This window comes from Oncorhynchus mykiss, chromosome 12 (genome assembly GCF_057628025.1).
Source record: "Oncorhynchus mykiss isolate SJ-2025 chromosome 12, ASM5762802v1, whole genome shotgun sequence".
In the NCBI taxonomy this organism is placed as follows: Eukaryota; Metazoa; Chordata; class Actinopteri; order Salmoniformes; family Salmonidae; genus Oncorhynchus; species Oncorhynchus mykiss.
The window spans coordinates 26,890,514-26,912,974 of NC_143033.1; the positions used below are offsets into that span (position 1 = coordinate 26,890,514).

The window sequence follows — 22,461 nt, forward strand, 5'->3', positions numbered from 1 at the left end:
ATGGTCTGCAAAGAAACCTCTACTATAGGACACCAATAATAAGAAGAGACTTGCTTGGGCCAAGAAACATGAGAAATGGACATTAGACTGGCGGAAATCTGTCCTTTGGTCTGATGGGTCCCTATTTGATATTTTTGGTTCCAAAATCTGTGTCTTTGTGAGACGCAGAGTAGGTGAACGGATGATCTCCACATGTGAGGTTCCCACTGTGAAGCATGGAGGAGGAGGTGTGATGGTGTGGGTGTGCTTTGCTGGTGACACTGTCAGTGAGTTATTTAGAACTCAAGCCACACTTAACCAGTATGGCTACCATGGCATTCTGCAGCGATACGCCATCCCATCTGGTTTGCGCTTAGTGGGACTATCAGTGACCCAATACACCTCCAGGGTGTGTAAGGGCTATTTGACCAAGAAGGAGAGTGATGGAGTGTTGCATCAGATGACCTGGCCTCCACAATCACCCGACCTCAACCAAATTGAGATGGTTTGGGATGAGTTCGAACGCAGAGTTAAGGAAAAGCAGCCAACAAGTGCTTAGCATATGTGGGAACTCCTTCAAGACTGTAGGAAAAGTATTCCAGGTGAAGCTTGTTGAGAGAATGCCCAGAGTGTGCAAAGCTGTCATCAAGGCAGAGTGGCTATTTTTAGAATATAAAATACAAAATATTTATTTATTTATTTCATAGTTTTTATGTCTTCACTATTATTCTACAATTTGGAAAATAGTGAAAATAAACCAAAACCCTTGAATGAGTAGGTGTGTCCAAACTTTTGATTGGTACTATATATATATATATTTTGCCGGTAAAAAAAAAATATATATAACCAGCTAAATACTGTATATAGCTAGAAAACTCTAGTAAGCTAATCCCTAGTAAGCTATTGTTTTGACGGAGGACTTATTGTATTATTTGGCATTAATAGACTGGTTTTACACAGCACAAACTTTCCATCCAAGCTGCGAGAGAGCTCGATGACGGCAAAGGTAGGCTATAGGCCTAAAGGACAGTTGTATATTTTGAAAAAATCTATTGGTTACTGTATATTACTTTTACAATCAGCAACATTTTTTAAATTTATTTTTTTATTTAACTAGGCAAGTCAGTTAAGAACAAATTCTTATTTTCAATGACGGCCTAGGAACAGTGGGTTAACTGCCTTGTTCAGGGGCAGAACGGCAGATTTTTACACTGTCAGCTCAGGGATTCAATCTTGCAACCATTCGGTTACTAGTCCAACGCTCTAACCACTAAGCTACCTGCCGTTTGAATTTCCCACTTTAATTACTGAACAAGTAAACACATTATTGACACCATCCAGCATTCTAAATAGCAGGATTGTGACACCGTTGGGTTACAGCTTCGTGAAAAACAACGTTAGGCTTAACATGAGAAAATGTTGACCAAATAAAAAATAATCCATTAAAGCAAAGCTATAGGCTATAGCTATACTACAAGCACTATCACCACATAATCTGATAGGCAGCCGTGTAGACGTCACAATTTCAGAACCATGGACAGCGATCGGTTGTCTATACATTGTGAGTGGCTGACACATTCAAAACATTTTATTTTTTTTGGGAGGGGGGGACAAATCCACCTTAGCAGAGGTCCAGAGAAACTGAGCTTCGCCAGAGGCACGCATGTCTGCTGGCAAGGCTGGTAGACTTTACAAAAGCAAGCAATTACTAAATAACACTCATTGCTTTCAATCTTTTACCCAGATTTTAGCAGAGATGCAAGGAAGCGTATTTAGTTTATTTAAAAAAATAACCATCAGTGAGGAGGATATCGACAGCTCAAGAAGTATGCTTAGATATGCAGAAAAATAGCCACCATTTCACATAGAATTAAGCGTGATGATTATGTCTCTAGCAGGTTCATAGCCCCCCCCCCCCCCGCCAGCCATCATCACCTACTTTATGCCCCTCAGATTTTTGGGGTGCATGACGCCTCAATGTGTTCTGAGTGGCATGATGACGGTGACCCACGCTGGATGAGATGTTACAGCTAGAGCACTTGTCTCGTACCAGACGTGAACATGTTCTCACCTCATAAGCCCAGTGTTAGCCCAGATAAAGTCCAGTGGAGGAAAGAGAGACTTGTCTGTCCACAGAGCTCCAGATGTTGCACCAGTCTGCAGCCCTGGCCAGATGGGACACAGCTGTACTATATTGAAGCAACGCTAGCCTACATCACAGCACTGACACTAGACCTGAACCTGACATAGCAAACCAACCTCACCCATTACATGCAATCTACAGACCTCATACAGACTAACCCACTCCGAACTGCGCTCCTTCTCCTCAACCATTTTCAGAATAACAACAAAGTATTGCCAGCTTTGCCTCTATAAAATACTAATATACAGTAGGAGTAGGAATAGGGTATAAAATACCAATGTCAGAGAACAGTATTCGACAATCCAGAATTGTATGGGACATTACCCATGATGATGATTTATTTTAAAACATCACTCATCATGACAGAGTTGAATGATAGTCAGCCCTGGAGTTCAACGGGGAGGGCAATCCATCTGAACCCATAATCAGGATTGTTTAATACTGCCATCTGTGCAAATAAGTGTGTGTAGTAAAACATTTACAGCTGTACAAGTGTTTTCACCCCAACTACTGCCATCTGGTCGTACACATCAATTTTTGACAGTGTTTTCACTGAAAGATCACAGAACATGAAACATGAAGAATGGTGCGCAACGAGATAAGAAAATGACAACAGAATTAGATATTTATTAATATCTTATTGATATGAAGTAATAGCTGATCAGGCCATCTGTGACACAACAATTCTTAACAAAACGAAGGCCGGTTATATCATCCATCTCTAGTCTATTGAGCAGGTTGACGTTTATTGTCATGAGTTTTGCCCTGGAGACAGAACTGAGTAGTTTACGCTAGATGGGCCAGCTGCAAAGTAAAAATTGGCTATGTTGCAAACATTAATGAGAAAAAACAACAACATTTTTTACATTTAAAGTTGGGGTTAGGCATTAGGGCTAGCAGTGTGGTTACGGTTAAGGTTAGGGTTAGGTTTTATGACTTTGTGGCTGTGCCAGCTAGTGACCACTCTGCAGAGCGGCCTCCAGTACATGAGTCATCTCAACAAACGCCAAATGCGTCAACAGCATGATAGGAGTCTTTTAGGCAATGAACAATGATTGCCCAATAGTCACTCGGTCGGAAACAACAAGAATCAATGAATACATCTTTGTCCTTCACAAACCAAAAAGCTTTGGTAAAAACATGAATTTACTTCAAAAGAGATTCAAAAGTCAAACAATACACTTTGAGTAGTAAACTATCCTACACAAAGAGAATCATGGAGAGCCAAAACGCTCTATGAGTAAACATTTTGGCATTCCTACCCAAAATAACAGCTATTCATCACCAAGGTCTGTGCAACACAGGGTTGGTGGATGGGGTTCAGTACCCTACATTGTATCTTTAGCAGTGTGATAATTCAAAGACTACACTGTCTGCACCGCCGGCCGATGTGGAGGAACTGCACACTCACTTGTCGTCGCAGTAGCAAAAGCCACAGCTTTGAAAAACTCATCTGTATGTGTTTGTGACTCTCTTGCGGATTTGCCCTCTTTACAAGAAACAGGATTTGGTTACACTTAGTAAACACACTTCATGTTGTGCCACGACAAGTTTTGAAAGCGGTCTGTTTTTTTTTCATAGGAAATTAATCTTTGATTAAAAGCATGTGGGGCATTAGCCTGCACTGGGTTGAGACCCAGCTGTGCTTTCTTCAAACCAATATAATTAGCCTTATATGAAATGTAAAAGCTGCAACTAACCATGAGAAAAGCTCAAAAGGGGAGTAAATAGTCTCAACAATTGCATACAAAATTCACTGGATCAAACCTCTGATGAAAATGTTAAAAAACATGAACCAGCTGTTACATATTAGTTTGAGGTCTTCACAGTAACTGAACTACACACTGTAAATATTTTGGATATGGTACATTGTGATTCAGAGTAACAAACAAAATTCACAATGATTCTCAATCTTTTCCGTTCAGTTCGTTATGGCCAGTTTCAAATAGTTTTCATTGGGAAGTCTTAAATTGTGACTTCATGAAAGTTGTGACTAGCCTGGTTATCACTATCCAATCTGTGGCCATCAGATGGAAACCAAAGAACTTGTCAATATAAAATATTTTCACAGTTTTTTTTATTGTTATAATGTAATCTGGTGGAAAGAGAACATCCAGTGCAGCTTTGGGAATCAGTGTTACTATGGAGACAACTCTGGTCATGTCAACACACTCCAAGAAGACTTCAAACAAAGACTGGGCCCTTTCAGCAAGACTTATGAGAAGAAACATCTTTAAGTGCTGGCTTTTCCTCTTTCTGAACACAACAAACAGTATATAGCCTCTTTAAACAATAGCCAAGATGCCTGTCATATGACTCATTGGTTTCTCTCTTTAAACTATAAAAATTAATATTGAAAAAATAGTATTCTTACTACTCCCAAGCTCAAATTGTTCCCACAAAAGGTCAGAAACCAGAAATCCCTTTTTGACTAAGCAATGGAATGAATCTCAAATAACTGAGAGATTGGGAATCAGCTGCACTGTTCTAGAGATGGTTTGATAAGATATTTTAAATGTGTGCTGTAGGACCCATACATATGGGGGAAGTTCATAAAAAACACTCCATAAAGTGGATAAGTAATAAATCGAATCAAATAGACATGCAATACTCTAGGCTGTAGCCAGCCAATTCATGTATTACATGCAAAATCAAATATGAATTAGTACATAAGGCCAGAAATAATAAACTAAGATAGTGTCACTGACTTAAAGAATACATGAAAATACCAGGGGGAAAAGCATGTTCTCTTTCAGCTTTTACCTTGAGGCTCCAAACATACAGTTCAACACCCCCACATTCTTGACCTCTCAGGAGAAAAGCTAATGTAAGTCTGAGGCCCTCAGATTTCTCATTTTCTTCACTAATCGCAAGTCATTTAGTCCTCCTCATGCAGACTCTTAATATGTATTGGCCGTGTGATGGCCGTGGATGTCCACAATGGTATAAGTTCATAGTTACCACTCTTGTCATGGTGAAATAGCATGAAGGGAGAAACATCTGAAGCTGCAGCATTATAGCAACAGGTTGGCAAACTGAATCAATGGTAAAACACGGTCACCGGCTGTAACTTTTTAATAAATCCCAAAATACTGTATAAGAAAAACTCATTTCAGCTGCTATATTACAATCCAACATGCAAGGCACACCTTCATCAGCTACCTGCAAACAGGGAACTGATTTACCATACAATTCTAGAACAATTGTTAGAATGGCATTCGTGTTGAAGGGTAGCCTACATTGGCGATGCATGGTGAGTCAGTTTGAGAAAGATAAAACAGAAAGTAGCATATATTTTTTTATATCTTGTGCCTTTGCTTTTCTTGAAATAAAAACGCTACTTTAACGGAACATCTGTATGTAATATAGAAAATAATCAAATTATTATTGTAGTTAATTCTACATCAATTAGGAAATTCAAGAAATGAAACAGATCATAATTCATATCAAGTCAGATAATTTATCCCAGCACCTCATAAAGCCAGCATCAAACATAGCAAAGTCACAACATTGTGTAATGACGAGGCCACCTTGTTTCAGGGAATACAGAATGTGTGGTCTACAACAATTACAGGACTTGCACGTATGTACAACTACATGCAATTAAATCCAAACAAATCTAGGAACCTTCAAATGATTTACACATACTGCACATGTGTCCATTAATTTGAATGTAGCCACAGGTGCAAATGTAGATTTGATCAAAACTCCCAACAATATCAAAAGTAAATGATTGACAACTGAGAAATGCAGTTCAAAAGATGGCCACTGAATATGCCCTCCACTATGCGAATGCTGTATATGTCTCTCGTACTTTCTTTATCTCTGTCTTTTTCAGCAAAGCCCTTGTACTTCATCCTTCAGAGAATATTACAAATCAAAAAGGGAACCCCCTCATCCCTGTAAGTGAGTTTTATAGCTCTCTAAAATTGGACTAAATCACAAAGAAAGACAAACTGGGATGTGTTCGCTAAAGCATAAGTCATACAAGGCTTTCCAACATTACACATTTTTTTTCCATAAGCCAAGCTGCACTGAAACTGACATCAAACACTTTGCATATCAACAAAGGGCCTGGGACGTTTCACACACGCCTTATCTCATCTAGTCCCAGTAATGTCTCACAGCTGCTTTCAGTAAGGCAGTCACGAAGGCCTTTGGATGTTGCTCTGCGAGAAACTAAGATACTGGAACTTCACAAATGATACAGTCATAATCAGCTGTCTCTATGACATCAAAAGACAAAAGAGGGAAAGAGAGATAAAATTAGTGGAAAACAAACTTTTCTCAAAAGAAGAGATTCATTTATGGATGTTTACTTTTGGGATGTAGAACGTCATGAGACGATTTAACACAGACACTATGCACGTGATGTTGTTGAGTCCTTCATCAACTTTAGTTATTGAAAGAGCAGACAGCTCAGTTATCTGTGCCATTTGGCTTTCCCAAATCACTCTCAACAGATAACCTCGCAGAACACGATTCTGGATATGACACACTCTTCTGAAATATTTTAGGAGACAGTCTAACAGTATATGATAATCTGGTTGTTTCAAAGAAAAGACTGGAATGTTTTAACATCTTTAACACATGATCATGCTTTTTGTTGCCCCAACGTTCTTAGTTAGAGATTTTACAGGGTCCATAAAAAGTAACCCTCCCCCTCCAAAATACACATTCTTTTGAAGGCTTTTAAGGATTAAAAATAGATGTATGAGAGCCTGAAGGACATGGGCTTTCATTTATAAAACAATCATGCTCAAATCTGAGCTTTAAGTGAGCATAGGCCATCATCACACAAGGTTCCAGATTGCTACATTTGAACATGAACTCATGATCAAATCTAAATTCAAAACTCTGCTTGTGCATGATGATCTCCTGTGGTGAACAAGTGGCATTGCTTGACATGATCTCATACCCTATGTACACTATACTACCTTGACAACACAAACTAGGTCCAGGAGAGACACTGTAGAGACGGATACAAATCTCTCTTTAAGAGATGTCTCCCACACTACCTCTGGGGGGAGACATCTACACCATGAGTGGTACAGTGTAAAGACAACAGCTCTCTCACGCCCTGCAAGAATTACCTTAATTACCTTAATACCAGCAGACAACATTTTTGCTCTGTTACCCAAATAAAAAATGTAAGGCTTTTAAAATACAGTACTCAGACCCCTTGACTTTTCCCACATTTTGTTAAGTTACAGCATTTTCTAAACATGTATTTAAAACATGTTTTACTCATCAATCCACACACAATACCCCATAATGACAAAGCGAAAACAGCTTTTAATAGTTTTTTGCAAATGTATTAAAAACCAAAAGTAGGAATACCTTATTTATTCAGACCTTTTGTTATGAGACTTGAAATTGAGCTCAGGTGCATCATGTTTCCATCATCATCACTGTCTTGATTGGAGTCCGCCTGTGGTAAATTCAATTGTTTGGACACGATTTGGAAAAGGCACACACCTTTCTATATAGCTGGCCACCCTGCCAAACTGAGCAATCGGTGGAGAAGGGCCTTGGTCAGGGAGGTGAACAACAACCTGATGGCCACTCTGACAGAGTTCCTCTGTGGAGATGGGAGAACCTTCCAGAAGGACAACCATTTCTGCAGCACTCCACCAATCAGGCCTTTATGTTATAGTGGCCAGACGGAAGCCAATCCACAGTAAAAGACAGACACATGGCTGCCCACTTGGAGTTTGCCAAAAGGCACCTAAAGACTCTCAGACCATGAGAAACAAGATTCTCTGGTGTGATAAAACCAAGATTGTACACTTTGAGTGATCCTTGATTTAAACCTGCTCCAGGACCTCAGACTGGGGTGAAGGTTCACCCTCCAACAGGACAACAACCCTAAGCACATAGCTAAGACAACGCAGGAGTAGCTTTGGGACAAGTCTCTGAATGTCCTTGAGTGGCCCAACCAGAGCCCGGACTTGAATTCGATCGAACATCTCTGGAGAGACCGTCAAATAGCTGTGCAGCACCGCTCCCCATCCAACCTGGCAGAGCATGAGAGGATCTGCAGAGAAGAATGGGAGAAATTCCTCAAATACAGGTGTGCCAAGCTTGTAGCGTCATACCCAAGAAGACTTTGAGGCGGTAATCGCTGACAAAGGTGGTGTAAAGCTCGCCGCCATTGGGCTCTGGAGCAGTGGAAAGGCATTCTCTGGAGTGATGAATCCGTTTCACAATCTGGGAGTCCGACGGACGAATCTGGGTTTGGCGGATGCCAAGAGAACGCTACCTGCCAGAGGGATTAGTGAAACTGTAAAGTTTGGTAGAGGAATAATGGTCTGGGGCTGTTTTTCATGTTTTGGGCTAGGCCCCTTAGTTCCAGTGAAGGAAAATCTTAACGCTACAGCATATAATGACATTCTAGGCAATTGGTTTGTTGAGATCGATGTGGGAGAACTTGACTGGCCTGCAGAGCCCTGACCTCAACCCCATTGATCACCATTGGGATGAATTGGAAGGTCAACTGCAAGCCAGGCCTAATCACGCCCTAATCAGTGCCCAATCTCACTAATGCTCTTGTGGCTGAATGGAAGCATGTTCCATCATCTAGTGGAACGCCTTCCCAGAAGAATGGAGGCTGTTTTAGCAACAAAGGGGGAACCAACTCCATATTAATGCCCATGATTTTGGAATGAGATGTTCGATGAGCTGGTGTCTACATACTTTTTGTCATGTAGTGTATCTACCCATTTGTGTATCATTGCATTAATCTAATGTGGTCTCGAAGCATTTTGTATTATTTTGTATGTAAATCTGAGACACTCCATTTAGTGTGATATGTTACAGTTCATATGGTATGTATTCATTTGTGGATGTTCATCACCCATTTTGCATGATATGTTACGAATTGCAATTCTTTCAACATGTTACAAATTCGCAAAATGTATGATATGTTACGAATTCCAATTTGTTGTGGCTAACATACGGAGCTTCCAGACCGCATTGCCAGATCAAGCATAAATGGTATTTTAGGGAAAGGGTTAGCTAACATGCTACTTGCAAAGTAGCTGAAAAGTAGTAAGTAGAGGCAAAGTTGCTAATTAGATAAAATGCTAAATTTGTCCATGATGAGATTCAAACACGCAACTTTTGGGTTGCTAGACATTTACGTTATACGCAAACCCATCTACCCCGACCAACCAACCACCCTCCTTTCATTTTTGCCTTAAGTAACCTTCCGTCTTATGTAACCATACCAAACGTAACATACTCATTTGCATGTCCTGGATTTACGTTTACTATGTTCGTTATTGTCTATGAGATCAGTCTGATTAATCAAGTCTGCAACACTATATGCAATATGGTTTAGATGAGAAGCTCCTGTATAGTTTGATTTGCTAATAGTTGCACTCACACAAGTTAGGAATGAGGTTTTGGCCACATCACATCCAAGGCCGGTGTAAACAGAAAAGTTGGTAATCTGATGTTAAAGAGAGATAGCTCTTACTAGACCTATTTTACTCATGTAAATCCACCCTAAAGTCTCTATCAGTCAGCTGAGCTAACACAATCATGCTCAGATCAGTACCTATCGTAAATCCCCACAATATGTCCAGCTAGATGCACTGTAGGCCTACATCTCTCTGTACCAAAGTATGCACAGAAACCAATAAATTGACATTGCGTCTAAAAAAACTGTAGCTCTGAACACACAGATTCTTGCAAGGCACGTGAGTGGGTTTAAATAAATCTCAACAAAGAAAATCCCAACAAATATGCCAACAACTTGGTGCTAGACAGTTGTGGAAAAAGTAGTAAATTGTCATACTTGAGTAAAAGTAAAGACACCTTATTAGAAAATGACTCAAGTAAAAGTGAAAGTCATCCAGTAACATACTACTTGAGTAAAAGTAGTCTAAAAGTATTTCATTTTAAAAATACTTAAGTATCATAAGTAAATGGAATTGCTAAAAATGATTTGAAATTCCTTATAATAAGCAAACCAGGCTGCACAATTAGTATTTTTTTAATTGACAGATAGCCAGGGGCACACTCCAACACTCAGACATAATTTACAAACAAAGCATTTGTGTTTAGTGAGTCCGCCAGGTCAGAGGCAGTAGGGATGACCAGGGATGTTCTCTTGATAAGTGTATGAATTGGACAATTTCCCTGTCAAAATGTAACAAGTACTTTTTGGGTGTCAGGGAAAATGTATGGAGTAAAAAGTACATTATGTTCTTTAGGAATGTTGTGAAGTAAAAGGAAAAGTTGCCAAAAATATAAATAGTAAATTACAGATACCCCAAAAAACAACTTAAGTAGTACTTTAAAGTATTTTTACTTAAGTACTTTACACTACTGGTGCTAGGTAGCTAAAATTGCCACATCTTGCTTTGAGTGGCTCTTAGCCAAATTTGGAAAGCTTGTTCAATTCCCCATGCTGGGTTTTCTATTTGAACCTTCTAACCAAGGCTTTGGAGCACCTGTCAGCAATTTGGCAAATATGTTTTTCCACCTGCTACCTCGTTTCCCTCCCTTTGTTCCTCCAAGTGCTCACCCTACCCTTCCTCCTGGCACAGTTTCTGTGTGTTGTGGCTTTAAAACAATTCCAATTTGGGACAGCCAGAAAACCACATGAAACATGTTTCGTAAATGTGGGCCCACATCTGCTCTGCAGCAAGGTTGACAACTTGCTTTCACTTCTCCTCTATTTTTCATAGTCTCTTTCAAAACTCAAACCAATATAGAATGGGAATATGATGACTGGGCTGATACATAGGCCTATATTATTTATTTGATTGATATAATAGCAGTGTTCATGATTACAATTTCTACTTCAGTACATTGTTATTACATGTATGCAAATTATTAATTGAAGATAAACTATTGCAGTATTTGTTGGGCCATTTGATGTTTCCCATTAAATTAACATCAATGGGTAATGCAATTAATACATCAACAGACATTACAGTGTAATTAAGGTTAATATTACATGCTATACAGTGCTGAAGGCTGGCTGTACTGTAGGTCCAGCGATGGGCACAGGAAGTTGCTATGATCACTATCTGAGTGAGGTTTAGGGAGTGTAGAAGGGAAGAAATGCAGGAAGATGTAGGATTCTGAAATTAATTATTTGTGATGGATGAGAACAAATTTGTTTTGATCAATCTCCTCGATATGCTTCTTAGTAATGTTAAGAATTTGGGATGCTCATATACATGAACGTCCAGAAAAATAAGTCCTTGAAGATATATATATTTTTTTACAAGAACAATATTATGCACAATCACTTTCTAAACTCTTTCTGCTCAGACTTTTGTTCAAATTGAATTAGGCACAGACCTCAAGTCAATATGAGGCCATAATTTTATGGGTATTCATTTCTAATGCGCTGTCCTGAGATTATTTTGAAGGATGTGTTCTAGTTAGTAAACAAATTGGTTCACCCACAAAAAAATACAAAATCCAGAATGGCATGTTATGGCTCTTCTAAACTCAAGCAAATGTAATCCTGCCTTTTGTAAAAACTCTCTCATAAAGTGGCTGTGCCGTGGTCTTCCGTCACAGGACAGAGAGACAAAAGTTTCACAAGAATTCCTCTCAAGTAATTGCACAAACTACTTCACCAAAGATGTCTGGGCTTACCCACACAAATTGAACTTCACAGAGAAGAGCAATAATAAAACATCCACGGTTGGTCTGAAAATACAAGTTGAAAAATAAAGGACTAATTGTGGTTAGCCAAAAACCACAAAAATGACTATACTGTTCAACTGTTGATAATATGACAAATTGACAATACATGATTGATAGTTGAATGAGTTACTGTCTTGTTTAGTACTCTTGCTTCCTAAAATGAAATGTAACTCCCTCTTGGCTGGTCTCCCGGCAGGCGCCAAAGCTCATGTAGAATGCGGATACACCTTGGTCTCCAACTGTTCTGAGTCATGGTGGTCCATAGCCCTCCATAGCCTTCCAGGACTACTAGGAAATTAAAGTAAAAAGGCAGAACTGCCTAATACTATCTGAGCTACTATCATGATGAAATTATGAAGCCTGATCTTATGTAACAACTGGGATACTGAGTGAAAAGATCACTGGTGCGTGCAGGCCTCTTTGATAATCTACAATATGGCTCAATTGACATTTAGTATGTTCAATATACACAACTCAAGCTACATGACCTCTACGTTTATATGACAAACGTGTGGAGTCACAGATGATATAACCGGGAATTGAGGCTACTTTGAAGACACATATTTTTGTGAACCTCAAACCAATGCTGTTTTGAGTTTCAGAGTGGAGGCGTAAGAAAAAATTGTGTGATTACTGATCTCTCAGAGTTCTCTTTGAAATAAACCACTCTAAAGTAAGTGAGCACCATATTTCTGCAAAAGCTGACTAAAGACTATATAATAGGTAACATCATATGGACATACAGTACTGTGTGTCAAAGTAACTTCAAAGCAGTGATTAACCTTACAGATTAGTGGTGAAAACAACAATTTTGGCACATAAGTAAATGCATATTGTTAAACTGTTAGTTCACCGCTATACGATTGCTCAATATTTGTCTCCCTCAAAAATAGTTGCATGTGATTTGGAACACACAGTTGGTGAACACGTACAGTACCAGTCAAAAGTTTGGAAAAACGTACTCATTCAAGGGTTTTTCTTTATTTTTACTATTTTCTACATTAAAGAATATTAGTGAAGACATCAACACTATGAAATAACACATATGGAATCATGTAGTAAAAAAAGTGTTAAACAAATCAAAGTATATTGTATATTTGAGATTCTTCAAAGTACCCACCCTTTGCCTTGATGACAGCATTGCACACTCTTGGCGTTCTCTTAACCAGCTTCATGAGGAATACTTTTCCAACAGTCTTGAAGGAGTTCCCACATATGCTGAGCACTTGATGGCTGCCCTTTCCTTCACTCTGCGGTCCAACTCATCCCAAACCATCTCAATTGGGTTGAGGTCGGGTGATTGTGGAGGCCAGTTCATCTGATGCAGCACTCCATCACTCTCCTTGGTCAAATAGCCCTTACACACCCTGGAAGTGTGTTTTGGGTCATTGTCCTATTGAAAAACAAATGATAGTCCCACGAAGCGCAACCAGATGGGATGGAGTATCGCTGCAGAATACTGTGGTAGCCATGCTGTTTAAGTGTACCTTGAACTCTAAATAAATCACTGACAGTGTCACCAACAAAGCACCCCCACACCATCACAGCACCTCCTCCATGCTTCACGGTGGGAACCACACATGCGGAGATCATCCGTTCACCTATTCCGCATCTCACAAAGACACGGCTGTTGGAACAAAAAATCTCAAATTTGGACTCATCAGACCAAAGGACAGATTTCCACCAGTCTAATGTCCGTTACTCGTGTTTCTTGGCCCAAGCAAGTCTCTTCTTCTTATTGGTGTCCTTTAGTAGTGGTTTCTTTGCAGCAATTCGACCATGAAGGCCTGATTCACGCAGTCTTCTCTGAACAGTTGATGTTGAGATGTGTCTGTTACTTGAACTGTGTGAAGCATTTATTTGGGCTGCAATCTGAGGTGCAGTTAACTCTAATGAATGTATGCTCTGCAGCAGAGGTAACTATGGGTCTTCCTTTCCTGTGGTGGTACTAATGAGAGACAGTTTCATCATAGCGCTTGATGGTTTTTGCGACTGCACTTGAAGAAACTTTTAAAGTTCTTGACATTTTCCGGATTGACTGACCTTCACGTCTTAAAGTAATGATGGACTGTCATTTCTCTTTGCTTATTTGAGCTGTTCTTGCCATAATATGGACTTGGTATTTTACCAAATAGGGCTATCTTCTGTATATCACCCCTACCTTGTCACAACACAACTGATTGGCTCAAATGCATTAAGAAGGAAAGAAATTCCACAAATGGACTTTTAACAAGGCACACCTGTTAATTAAAATGCATTACAGCTGTCATCAAGGCAAAGGGTGGATACTTAGAAGAATCTCAAATATATTTGTTTAACACTTTTGTGGTTACTACATGATTCCATGTGTGTTATTTCATAGTTTTCATAGTCTTCACTATTTTTCCACAATGTAGAACATAGTAAAAATAAATAAAAACCCTGGAATTTGTAGGTATGTCCAAACCTTTGACTGGTACTGTACCCTGAGTGTACAAAATGAGAGGAACATTGATATCGATATATCAGAACAGCCTCAATTCGTCGGGGCATGGACTCTAGAAGGTGTCGAAAGCGTTCCACAGGGATGCTGGTTGACTCCGATGTTTCCCACAGTTGTGTTATGTTGGCTGGATGTCCTTTGAGCGGTGGACCATTCTTGAAACTGTTGAGCGTGAAAAACCCAGCAGCGTTGCAGTTCTTGACACACTCAATCCGGTGCGCCTGGCATCTACTACCATACCCCGTTCAAAGGTACTTCAATCTTTTGTCTTGCCCATTCACCCTCTGAATGGCACACATACACAATCCATCTCAATTGTCTGAAGGCTTAAAAATCTTTCTTTAACCCGTCTCCTCCTCTTCATCTACACTGATTTCATTGGATTTTACAGGTGACATCAATAAGGGAGCGATCATAGCTTTCACCTGGATTAACCTGGTCAGTCTATGTCATGAAAAGAGCTTGCGTTAGCTCCCAAAGCTAATGCCATTGCCTAGACAGGTTCTGTTGGCTAACACAATCTTGAGTCGTGACTCAGGTTAGAAACTAATTGGTCACACTAATTAGCTGCTCCAAACAATGAACATGTGTTATTTTGTCCAGTCTCATGCAAGAGGTAAATCCCTTTATGATGTGAAAAGCTTTCACCTTCAAAATAATACTCAACAGGAAACCCTTTTAGGCTTTTTGACGTTGTACTCTTTAGTTAGCAGTAACTGTCCCTCCTCTGTTTTCTAAACATACCGAAAGACATAACATGTTTTGTTTGTATGAATAGCTTCCCATAAGAAAGAGAATAACATCTGTGTAGCCACTAGCTAAACCCTCAAGATAATCTAAAGTGAAGCAGGTGCATATCATGGCAAACATCATCCACAATTAGGGACATTCAAACATTCTTTCCTAACTCCCTTGCAAACATAACAAAATTAGCAACAGTCTTGACACCTGTCCCCAGTAACAAATATGGCCCGAGGCCCACTTGTTCCTTTGAAAGCATTCCAAATAAATCAATTAAAACCTACAGCTAAAGTAAACACATTTTTCTTGACCACACATCTACAGTTCATCATCAGGGGATGATCTAATTGAGGGGAGGGAGGTGGTGTGTCATGTGGTGGTATGTGTGTGTGTGTTAAATGTATGTGTGTTTAAATGTGTGTTTACTTATGTTTTATTAGCTTGAGTGGTGGGTATTACAATAGATTATGTAAAATTACACAGGGCCCATCCCTAACTCTAACCTCTATAACGACAGCCCTCAGATTGAACCCTGACCACATACCCTCTGGATGGTTCTTTGGTTCAGGTTTTTGCTTAAATCTATGGTAATAAGGACTCAATGCAATTGACAATGCAGACAAATACAAACGCAAACAATAAACACATCCATAAACGTAATTCCAAATATGTTGCCTAAATCAACTCTAAAAGGTCTCTCACTTCTTATATATGTCTGCATCTAAATTAACATCTACTGCCATATGTACATTCTCCCACAATGCTCCATTTTAATGGAGTTGAGTAATTGAGTGGATGTAATTACTTGCGTTGCACAACGTTGCTTTTAAGGTAATATCCTGTAAGAAATCTCATACTGCAACAGAGCACAAAGTCTGATTTAATAGTGATGTTGAGGGTTGGAACCGGATATTTGTGTGGAGCTAACTGTGCTAGTTAGAGATTTCACACTGAGCTCTGGAGGCAAGCCACAATGCCTGGGGAAGTTGAAATGACGAAGCAAGGGGCCGTATACCAGCTATAGTTCATTCACAATCTCATTTGGGCTTTTTTAGGTATTTTTCTCAATATAAACCCCTATGAACAAATCATCCATAGGCCTACAACAAACGTAGTGACTGAACTTAAAAGCTAAGGATTTGTTTGATAAGTCTACTAGGGGATTCAAATAGAAAGAAAATTGCACACTATAGCCTCAGACAAGTGGGAGCTCTGTGCCATTATGTCAATTCACAGGCTAAAAGAATAGCTGACAAGAGAACTGTAGCGCCTTTTATGATTTGATTCCAGTAACATCGTCAATGGCCCCAGGTGTTTTCTGCCCTCATGACGAAATTGTAGGCGATTATAATATGCCAACAATGCAGTAAAATGTGTGAGTGGCTTGTTAATACATGGAGGGGATGGGTGTAATCTTACTGTGCCACATGCTGATGGCATGCAGTATTCTCGTAGGTGTCTGCTCGTCTCAACATGCACCACCAGGTCACTCAAACCATACACTCACTTTTCAAATCCTCGCCAAACCACTTTGGAAAAAGTACTTTCACCAAAAGTATTATTAAGCATTATCAATCTCAAGTAACAATAGAGAATTGGGCACCACGACTGTGAAATTATGATTTGTATTACTATAAGCATACTGCCAACCTGCAACGAGACTGTATCATAATCAAAGAAAGCCTAAGTAGTTCTCATTTGAGAACCATGGACCAATATACTATTCTGTCTGATCAAGGACTAATGAAAGGTTCTAACTGACGACAGTCAATAGCCTAATCATCATACACATTCACGATAGACATTGGCAGTTGTTTCAACATCCCACAAGTGAAAAATATGTTAACCATGTGATCATTCCAGGCACTTTATACAAAGCACACCCTGGTAGGAAAATATCTCTGCATGAGGTCCCCCACGTTCTAGACATCATACCGTATATCAACAGTAGGCTAACCATGTATGCGCACCCTGGGGCCAGTTGTTCATCTGGTCAGTTAGGTTAAATATTGAGAATAAGCAACTGAAATGCCTGAAAGGTCTTACAAAGATGTTTAAAGACCAAAAGTGATGTCCATATTGAACTTACAAATACAGTTATTTGTAATAATAAATTATCCATAATCTGTATAAAATAATTTGGTGTATAAGGCTGCACTTTGGTCCCTGATGTGTATTTCAATGCATTCTTACAAAATGTAAATATGTGTTTAGTGTTAAACTATTACAGGGGCGATAATTATCCTACCTGCAGATCAGCTGGGTAGCTGATATCCAACAGCTGGAATACTGGAGAATATCGGTCATTCATATCAGTTGCGGCCGGTGACAGTGTCTCCTCTCTGTTCTTCTGGAGAATCTCGCGTTTCACTTCGGATCTCAGGTCCAAATAACAGAAAAGCGTAACTAGATGCAATGAAAGGGATAAGACGAAGAATCCCAGAAAGATTTTACAGTTCTTACACTGTTTCCTGCAAATGCAGGTAGACTCTTTTAAGTCACTGTCCTCTAAATTTGCTAACTTTTCAGACAGCGATTTGGGTGCCATGTCTAAATACTCTTTCAGTCGTTGCTATTTCAGCATACTCGGCTTTTGTCTATGATGCTATGTCCCTAACCTGAGCTGACTGATATTCAAACGATAGCACAGTGACAGTTATCTCCATCTACATCTAGTCAGGGGGACGGTACGGTAACCCACACACTGATACTGTAAAATAAAGTGATCCCGTTTGTTAGATCCGCCCCTCCGTCTCTCATTGGCTATTACACGCCACTCCGTTGGAAAAAAGGTAATTGCTATGCGTGGTCCTTGAGACGTCCCTACCCCATTGAAGTTGAATTGTAAAATGGTTAAGCCAAGGGTTTAGGATAGGGTTATGGTAAAGATAGGGGTTAAGGTTAGGGTTTAGGGTAGGGACGTCCCAAGGATCCCGGATTGTACTAACTCATTGAAAAACTGGAAGATCAAATTTAAATGATGAATGGTGACCTTGTGCTGTAGCTAGATCAGCCAAAACAGAAGAACATACATCTTTCTACATGCTTCGGAGACAGACATACACACACATGATAAGACAAGCAATCTACACACGTGCACATGGATGTTGTATTGTAAATATGTGGTGGTGGGGGAGTGGTGGCCTGAAGGAACATTCTGAATGTGTTGAGTAAGGTGTTATGAAATGTAATGTTATGTAGTATTTTAAACTATATGTAACTGTCTTATGTTGCTGGACCCTAGGAAGAGTAGCTGCTGCCTTGGCAGCAGTTAATGGGGATCCATAATAAATACAAATATTGAATATAATGTAACCTGTCTTGAATATAATGCAACCTGTTAGAGGTCAATATTCTGGCTTATCTGAGACCACACATAACCTAAGTGTATTTCAGAGACACACATTCATTACAAGTGTCACTATGTACAGTAACCGGGATCTTCTGGACAAAAGCTTTCACCTAAAAATGAGTAAGGGATGCTTTTATACATTTCACATGTCTGCCACTAATTAGGGTCACCTGAGAAACATTAACCAAAATGATGGTTCTTATGCTGGAACACTATTTGGGGGTATCAATAACCTTGGAGTCATGCTATGTAAATTATTTTGGTGACATTTATTTTCTGGGCGCATGCCCACAGCTCCATTGCTTACTCACTGGTCATGCCCCCCAACATTATTACAATATCAATAGCTGAAGACACATGAGGCCTTCTGAAAGCACATAGAGCTGACATCTTTAAAGTGTTAATATAAAAGTCATTATGGCGTTATGGTAACATGTGTAGAGCAATATATTTTCATTCCCTCAAGCCTGTCAGTTAAAAGGACAGGAATTGTGAAATTCACATGTCAAAGAACTTTGAATAAACATACACGCATGATCAAGTTCTGTTTTCTGCTAACAAATTCAGCCATTTTTCCACTATGACTGATGGCCAGTGCCCATTGTCGCATGAAGCACATCCTGTCATCAGCCATGAGAATCTATGACCTAATCCATCTACTAAGACCACCCTATTGGATGGGGATATACATTTTGGTTCTGTGACAGTGTACTGTTTATGTCTCATAATGAGATCATGTGGGATACAGTTGGATATAGTGACGATGATGCATCATGTGAAAATGGCAATGGAAAACCATGATGGCTCCCTATTAATTTCCTCTTCTAAACACGGTCATTTGTGTAAAATACACATTCATATTTTCCTTAGTTACACATTTAAACCCACTATAAACAGATGCGGTGCAGTGTGAGTTTCTTCATGATTTACCAAATCCGCCCATTCAAGTCAACTCAGACATTTTGTTCACAGCTGTTTGGTTATAATTATATGCTGTTTAAACCATGTCTAATGAATCCCTCTCTCTCTCTCACACTCTCTGCCTGTCACACTGTCAGGTCCACAGGAGTATCTCAGTGGGCCTGTGGAGGTGGGGGGGGATTGAACCGGGACTGGTATTCCACTTTCCAGCGCTGAAACCCCTTCCATGTCAGAGCTATCCGTAATCCTCAAAGTGTTAGACTCCCTTTGAAACAGCAGGATCTGTCAGCTCTTGGCATGGGGAGAGAGAGCGGTGCTGCCCAGCTCACTCCTGTCTAGGCATCTGTCACAGAACACTTGGCTGCAAGACTTCAAATATTATGGACGGTGTTTGGCTATAAATTGGAAAAATATGATTAAAACAGGAGAGTGTAATAATTTCCTCATGCCCACTAAAAAGATCAACGTAGTATATTATGGGGCCTCCCTTAAGCCCCACCCCCTCATCCATCTGATGATTTCACAGTGAAAAGCATTAAAGCAAATACAATGGCACAATGACAAGGGCCTCAAGCATACAGTACTGTAGTACCTGGATCCCTTTTTAGTTGTTGTTTGTTTGAAGGATTTGATGAATAGCTGCATACACTACCAGTAACATTTGCCTGTTGATGTCGGACTAGTCACTTCTTATTTGAGTGCCTGAGAGTGCCAGCATTAGAATGACACATTTCCTGAACAAATTCAGTGATATCTGCTAACCAGACATGTCGACCTCTCATTAAGCGATGGTCTTGTATTGCTAAAGAATTCAGATGGCACTCAATGGAAAGGACAGTGTTCAAAATGACAGTCAACCACAAGCTCTTCACATGCACAGTAATGGTCTAAAACATTGGCTGTGACCTACAGTGGGGCAAAAAAGTATTTAGTCAGCCACCAATTGTGCAAGTTCTCCCACTTAAAAAGATGAGAGAGGTCTGTAATTTTCATCATAGGTACACTTCAACTATGACAGACAAAATGAGAAAAAAAATCCAGAAAATCACATTGTAGGATTTTTTATGAATTTATTTGCAAATTATGGTGGAAAATAAGTATTTGGTCAATAACAAAAGTTTATCTCAATACTTTGTTATATACCCTTTGTTGGCAATGACAGAGGTCAAACGTTTTCTGTAAGTCTTCACAAGGTTTTCACACACTGTTGCTGGTATTTTGGCCCATTCCTCCATGCAGATCTCCTCTAGAGCAGTGATGTTTTGGGGCTGTTGCTGGGCAACACGGACTTTCAACTCCCTCCAAAGATTTTCTATGGGGTTGAGATCTGGAGACTGGCTAGGCCACTCCAGGACCTTGAAATGCTTCTTACGAAGCCACTCCTTCGTTGCCCGGGCGGTGTGTTTTGGATCATTGTCATGCTGAAAGACCCAGCCACGTTTCATCTTCAATGCCCTTGCTGATGGAAGGAGGTTTTCACTCAAAATCTCACGATACATGGCCCCATTCATTCTTTCCTTTACACGATCAGTCGTCCTGGTCCCTTTGCAGAAAAACAGCCCCAAAGCATGATGTTTCCACCCCCATGCTTCACAGTAGGTATGGTGTTCTTTGAATGCAACTCAGCATTCTTTGTCCTCCAAACACGACGAGTTGAGTTTTAACCAAAAAGTTATATTTTGGTTTCATCTGACCATATGACATTCTCCCAATCTTCTTCTGGATCATCCAAATGCTCTCTAGCAAACTTCAGACGGGCCTGGACATGTACTGGCTTAAGCAGGGGGACACGTCTGGCACTGCAGGATTTGAGTCCCTGGCGGCGTGGTGTGTTACTGATGGTAGGCTTTGTTACTTTGGTCCCAGCTCTCTGCAGGTCATTCACTAGGTCCCCCCGTGTGGTTCTGGGATTTTTGCTCACCGTTCTTGTGATCATTTTGACCCCACGGGGTGAGATCTTGCGTGGAGCCCCAGATCGAGGGAGATTATCAGTGGTCTTGTATGTCTTCCATTTCCTAATAATTGCTCCCACAGTTGATTTCTTCAAACCAAGCTGCTTACCTATTGCAGATTCAGTCTTCCCAGCCTGGTGCAGGTCTACAATTTTGTTTCTGGTGTCCTTTGACAGCTCTTTGGTCTTGGCCATAGTGGAGTTTGGAGTGTGACTGTTTGAGGTTGTGGACAGGTGTCTTTTATACTGATAACAAGTTCAAACAGGTGCCATTAATACAGGTAACGAGTGGAGGACAGAGGAGCCTCTTAAAGAAGAAGTTACAGGTCTGTGAGAGCCAGAAATCTTGCTTGTTTGTAGGTGACCAAATACTTATTTTCCACCATAATTTTCAAATAAATTCATTAAAAATCCTACAATGTGATTTTCTGATTTTTTTTCTAATTTTGTCTGTCATAGTTGAAGTGTACCTATGATGAAAATTACAGGCCTCTCTCATCTTTTTAAGTGGGAGAACTTGCACAATTGGTGGCTGACTAAATACTTTCCCCCACCCACTGTATATCCTTCCTCGTTGATGTAATCTCTCAGGTCATAAGGTAACATTATGTGTTGACCTTCTGAGTTTATTTGACCAACACATGAACACTGGCCATAGATATATTGTTGGTAAGCCTGGAAAGCTACAGGAAAGCTTTAGGATCTCCTGGTTTCTGTTTTGTCAATGTTTCAGCACAATAGGCAGTAAGTGACTCCATCTGGTTTTCCAAGTCTAGGTCTGTTGTGGATTGGTAGGCAACCCCAGGAGCCTGCAGACACCAAGGCCCCCAAAGGTAAGGAATGCCCATCACTGTCATAAAAGAGTAAAGCAGTGATTCCAGCACTGTTGTTTTTATGCATAGCAGAACAGACATGAACATACATAGAATCCCAGACAACCCCTGTCTATCACCCACTAACATTCAGTGATGATATGTAAATACAGGCAAAACAATCACTGACCCATATTCATTCTTTTCAAGTATGCCCAAGAAAATCTCCAGCATGAACTAGATGATGTTCATGTTTCTACATAGGGATACATGTCTACAGACATGGCAGTGGTGGGTGGGAAGGTCATAGGTAATACATTGACAAAATAAAACAGTTTGTGGGGAACATACCTTAAATCATGGATCCTTTGTCTCCATCCCAGAACCAAGTGGGGCTGTCCCTATATC

The 22,461-nt window shown here is 40.0% G+C and overlaps 1 protein-coding gene across 4 annotated transcripts in view; it reads right to left on the reverse strand.

Annotated features, from left to right (window-relative positions):
* The window catches only part of LOC110537277 (uncharacterized), a 63,358-nt gene extending 45,629 nt beyond the window's left edge, over positions 1 to 17,729 (reverse strand). For 2 of the 4 annotated variants that reach the window (XM_021623200.3, XM_021623201.3), the window contains exon 1: positions 17,266 to 17,718. In XM_021623200.3, coding sequence (XP_021478875.1) covers positions 17,266 to 17,565 — 300 coding nt within the window. In that variant the 5' untranslated portion in view covers positions 17,566 to 17,718. Of the gene's footprint in view, positions 1 to 17,265 lie in introns of all 4 variants that reach the window. The other 2 variants (XM_021623197.3, XM_021623199.3) reach the window with 1 other exon arrangement.
* Between the last annotated feature and the right edge of the window lie 4,732 nt (positions 17,730 to 22,461).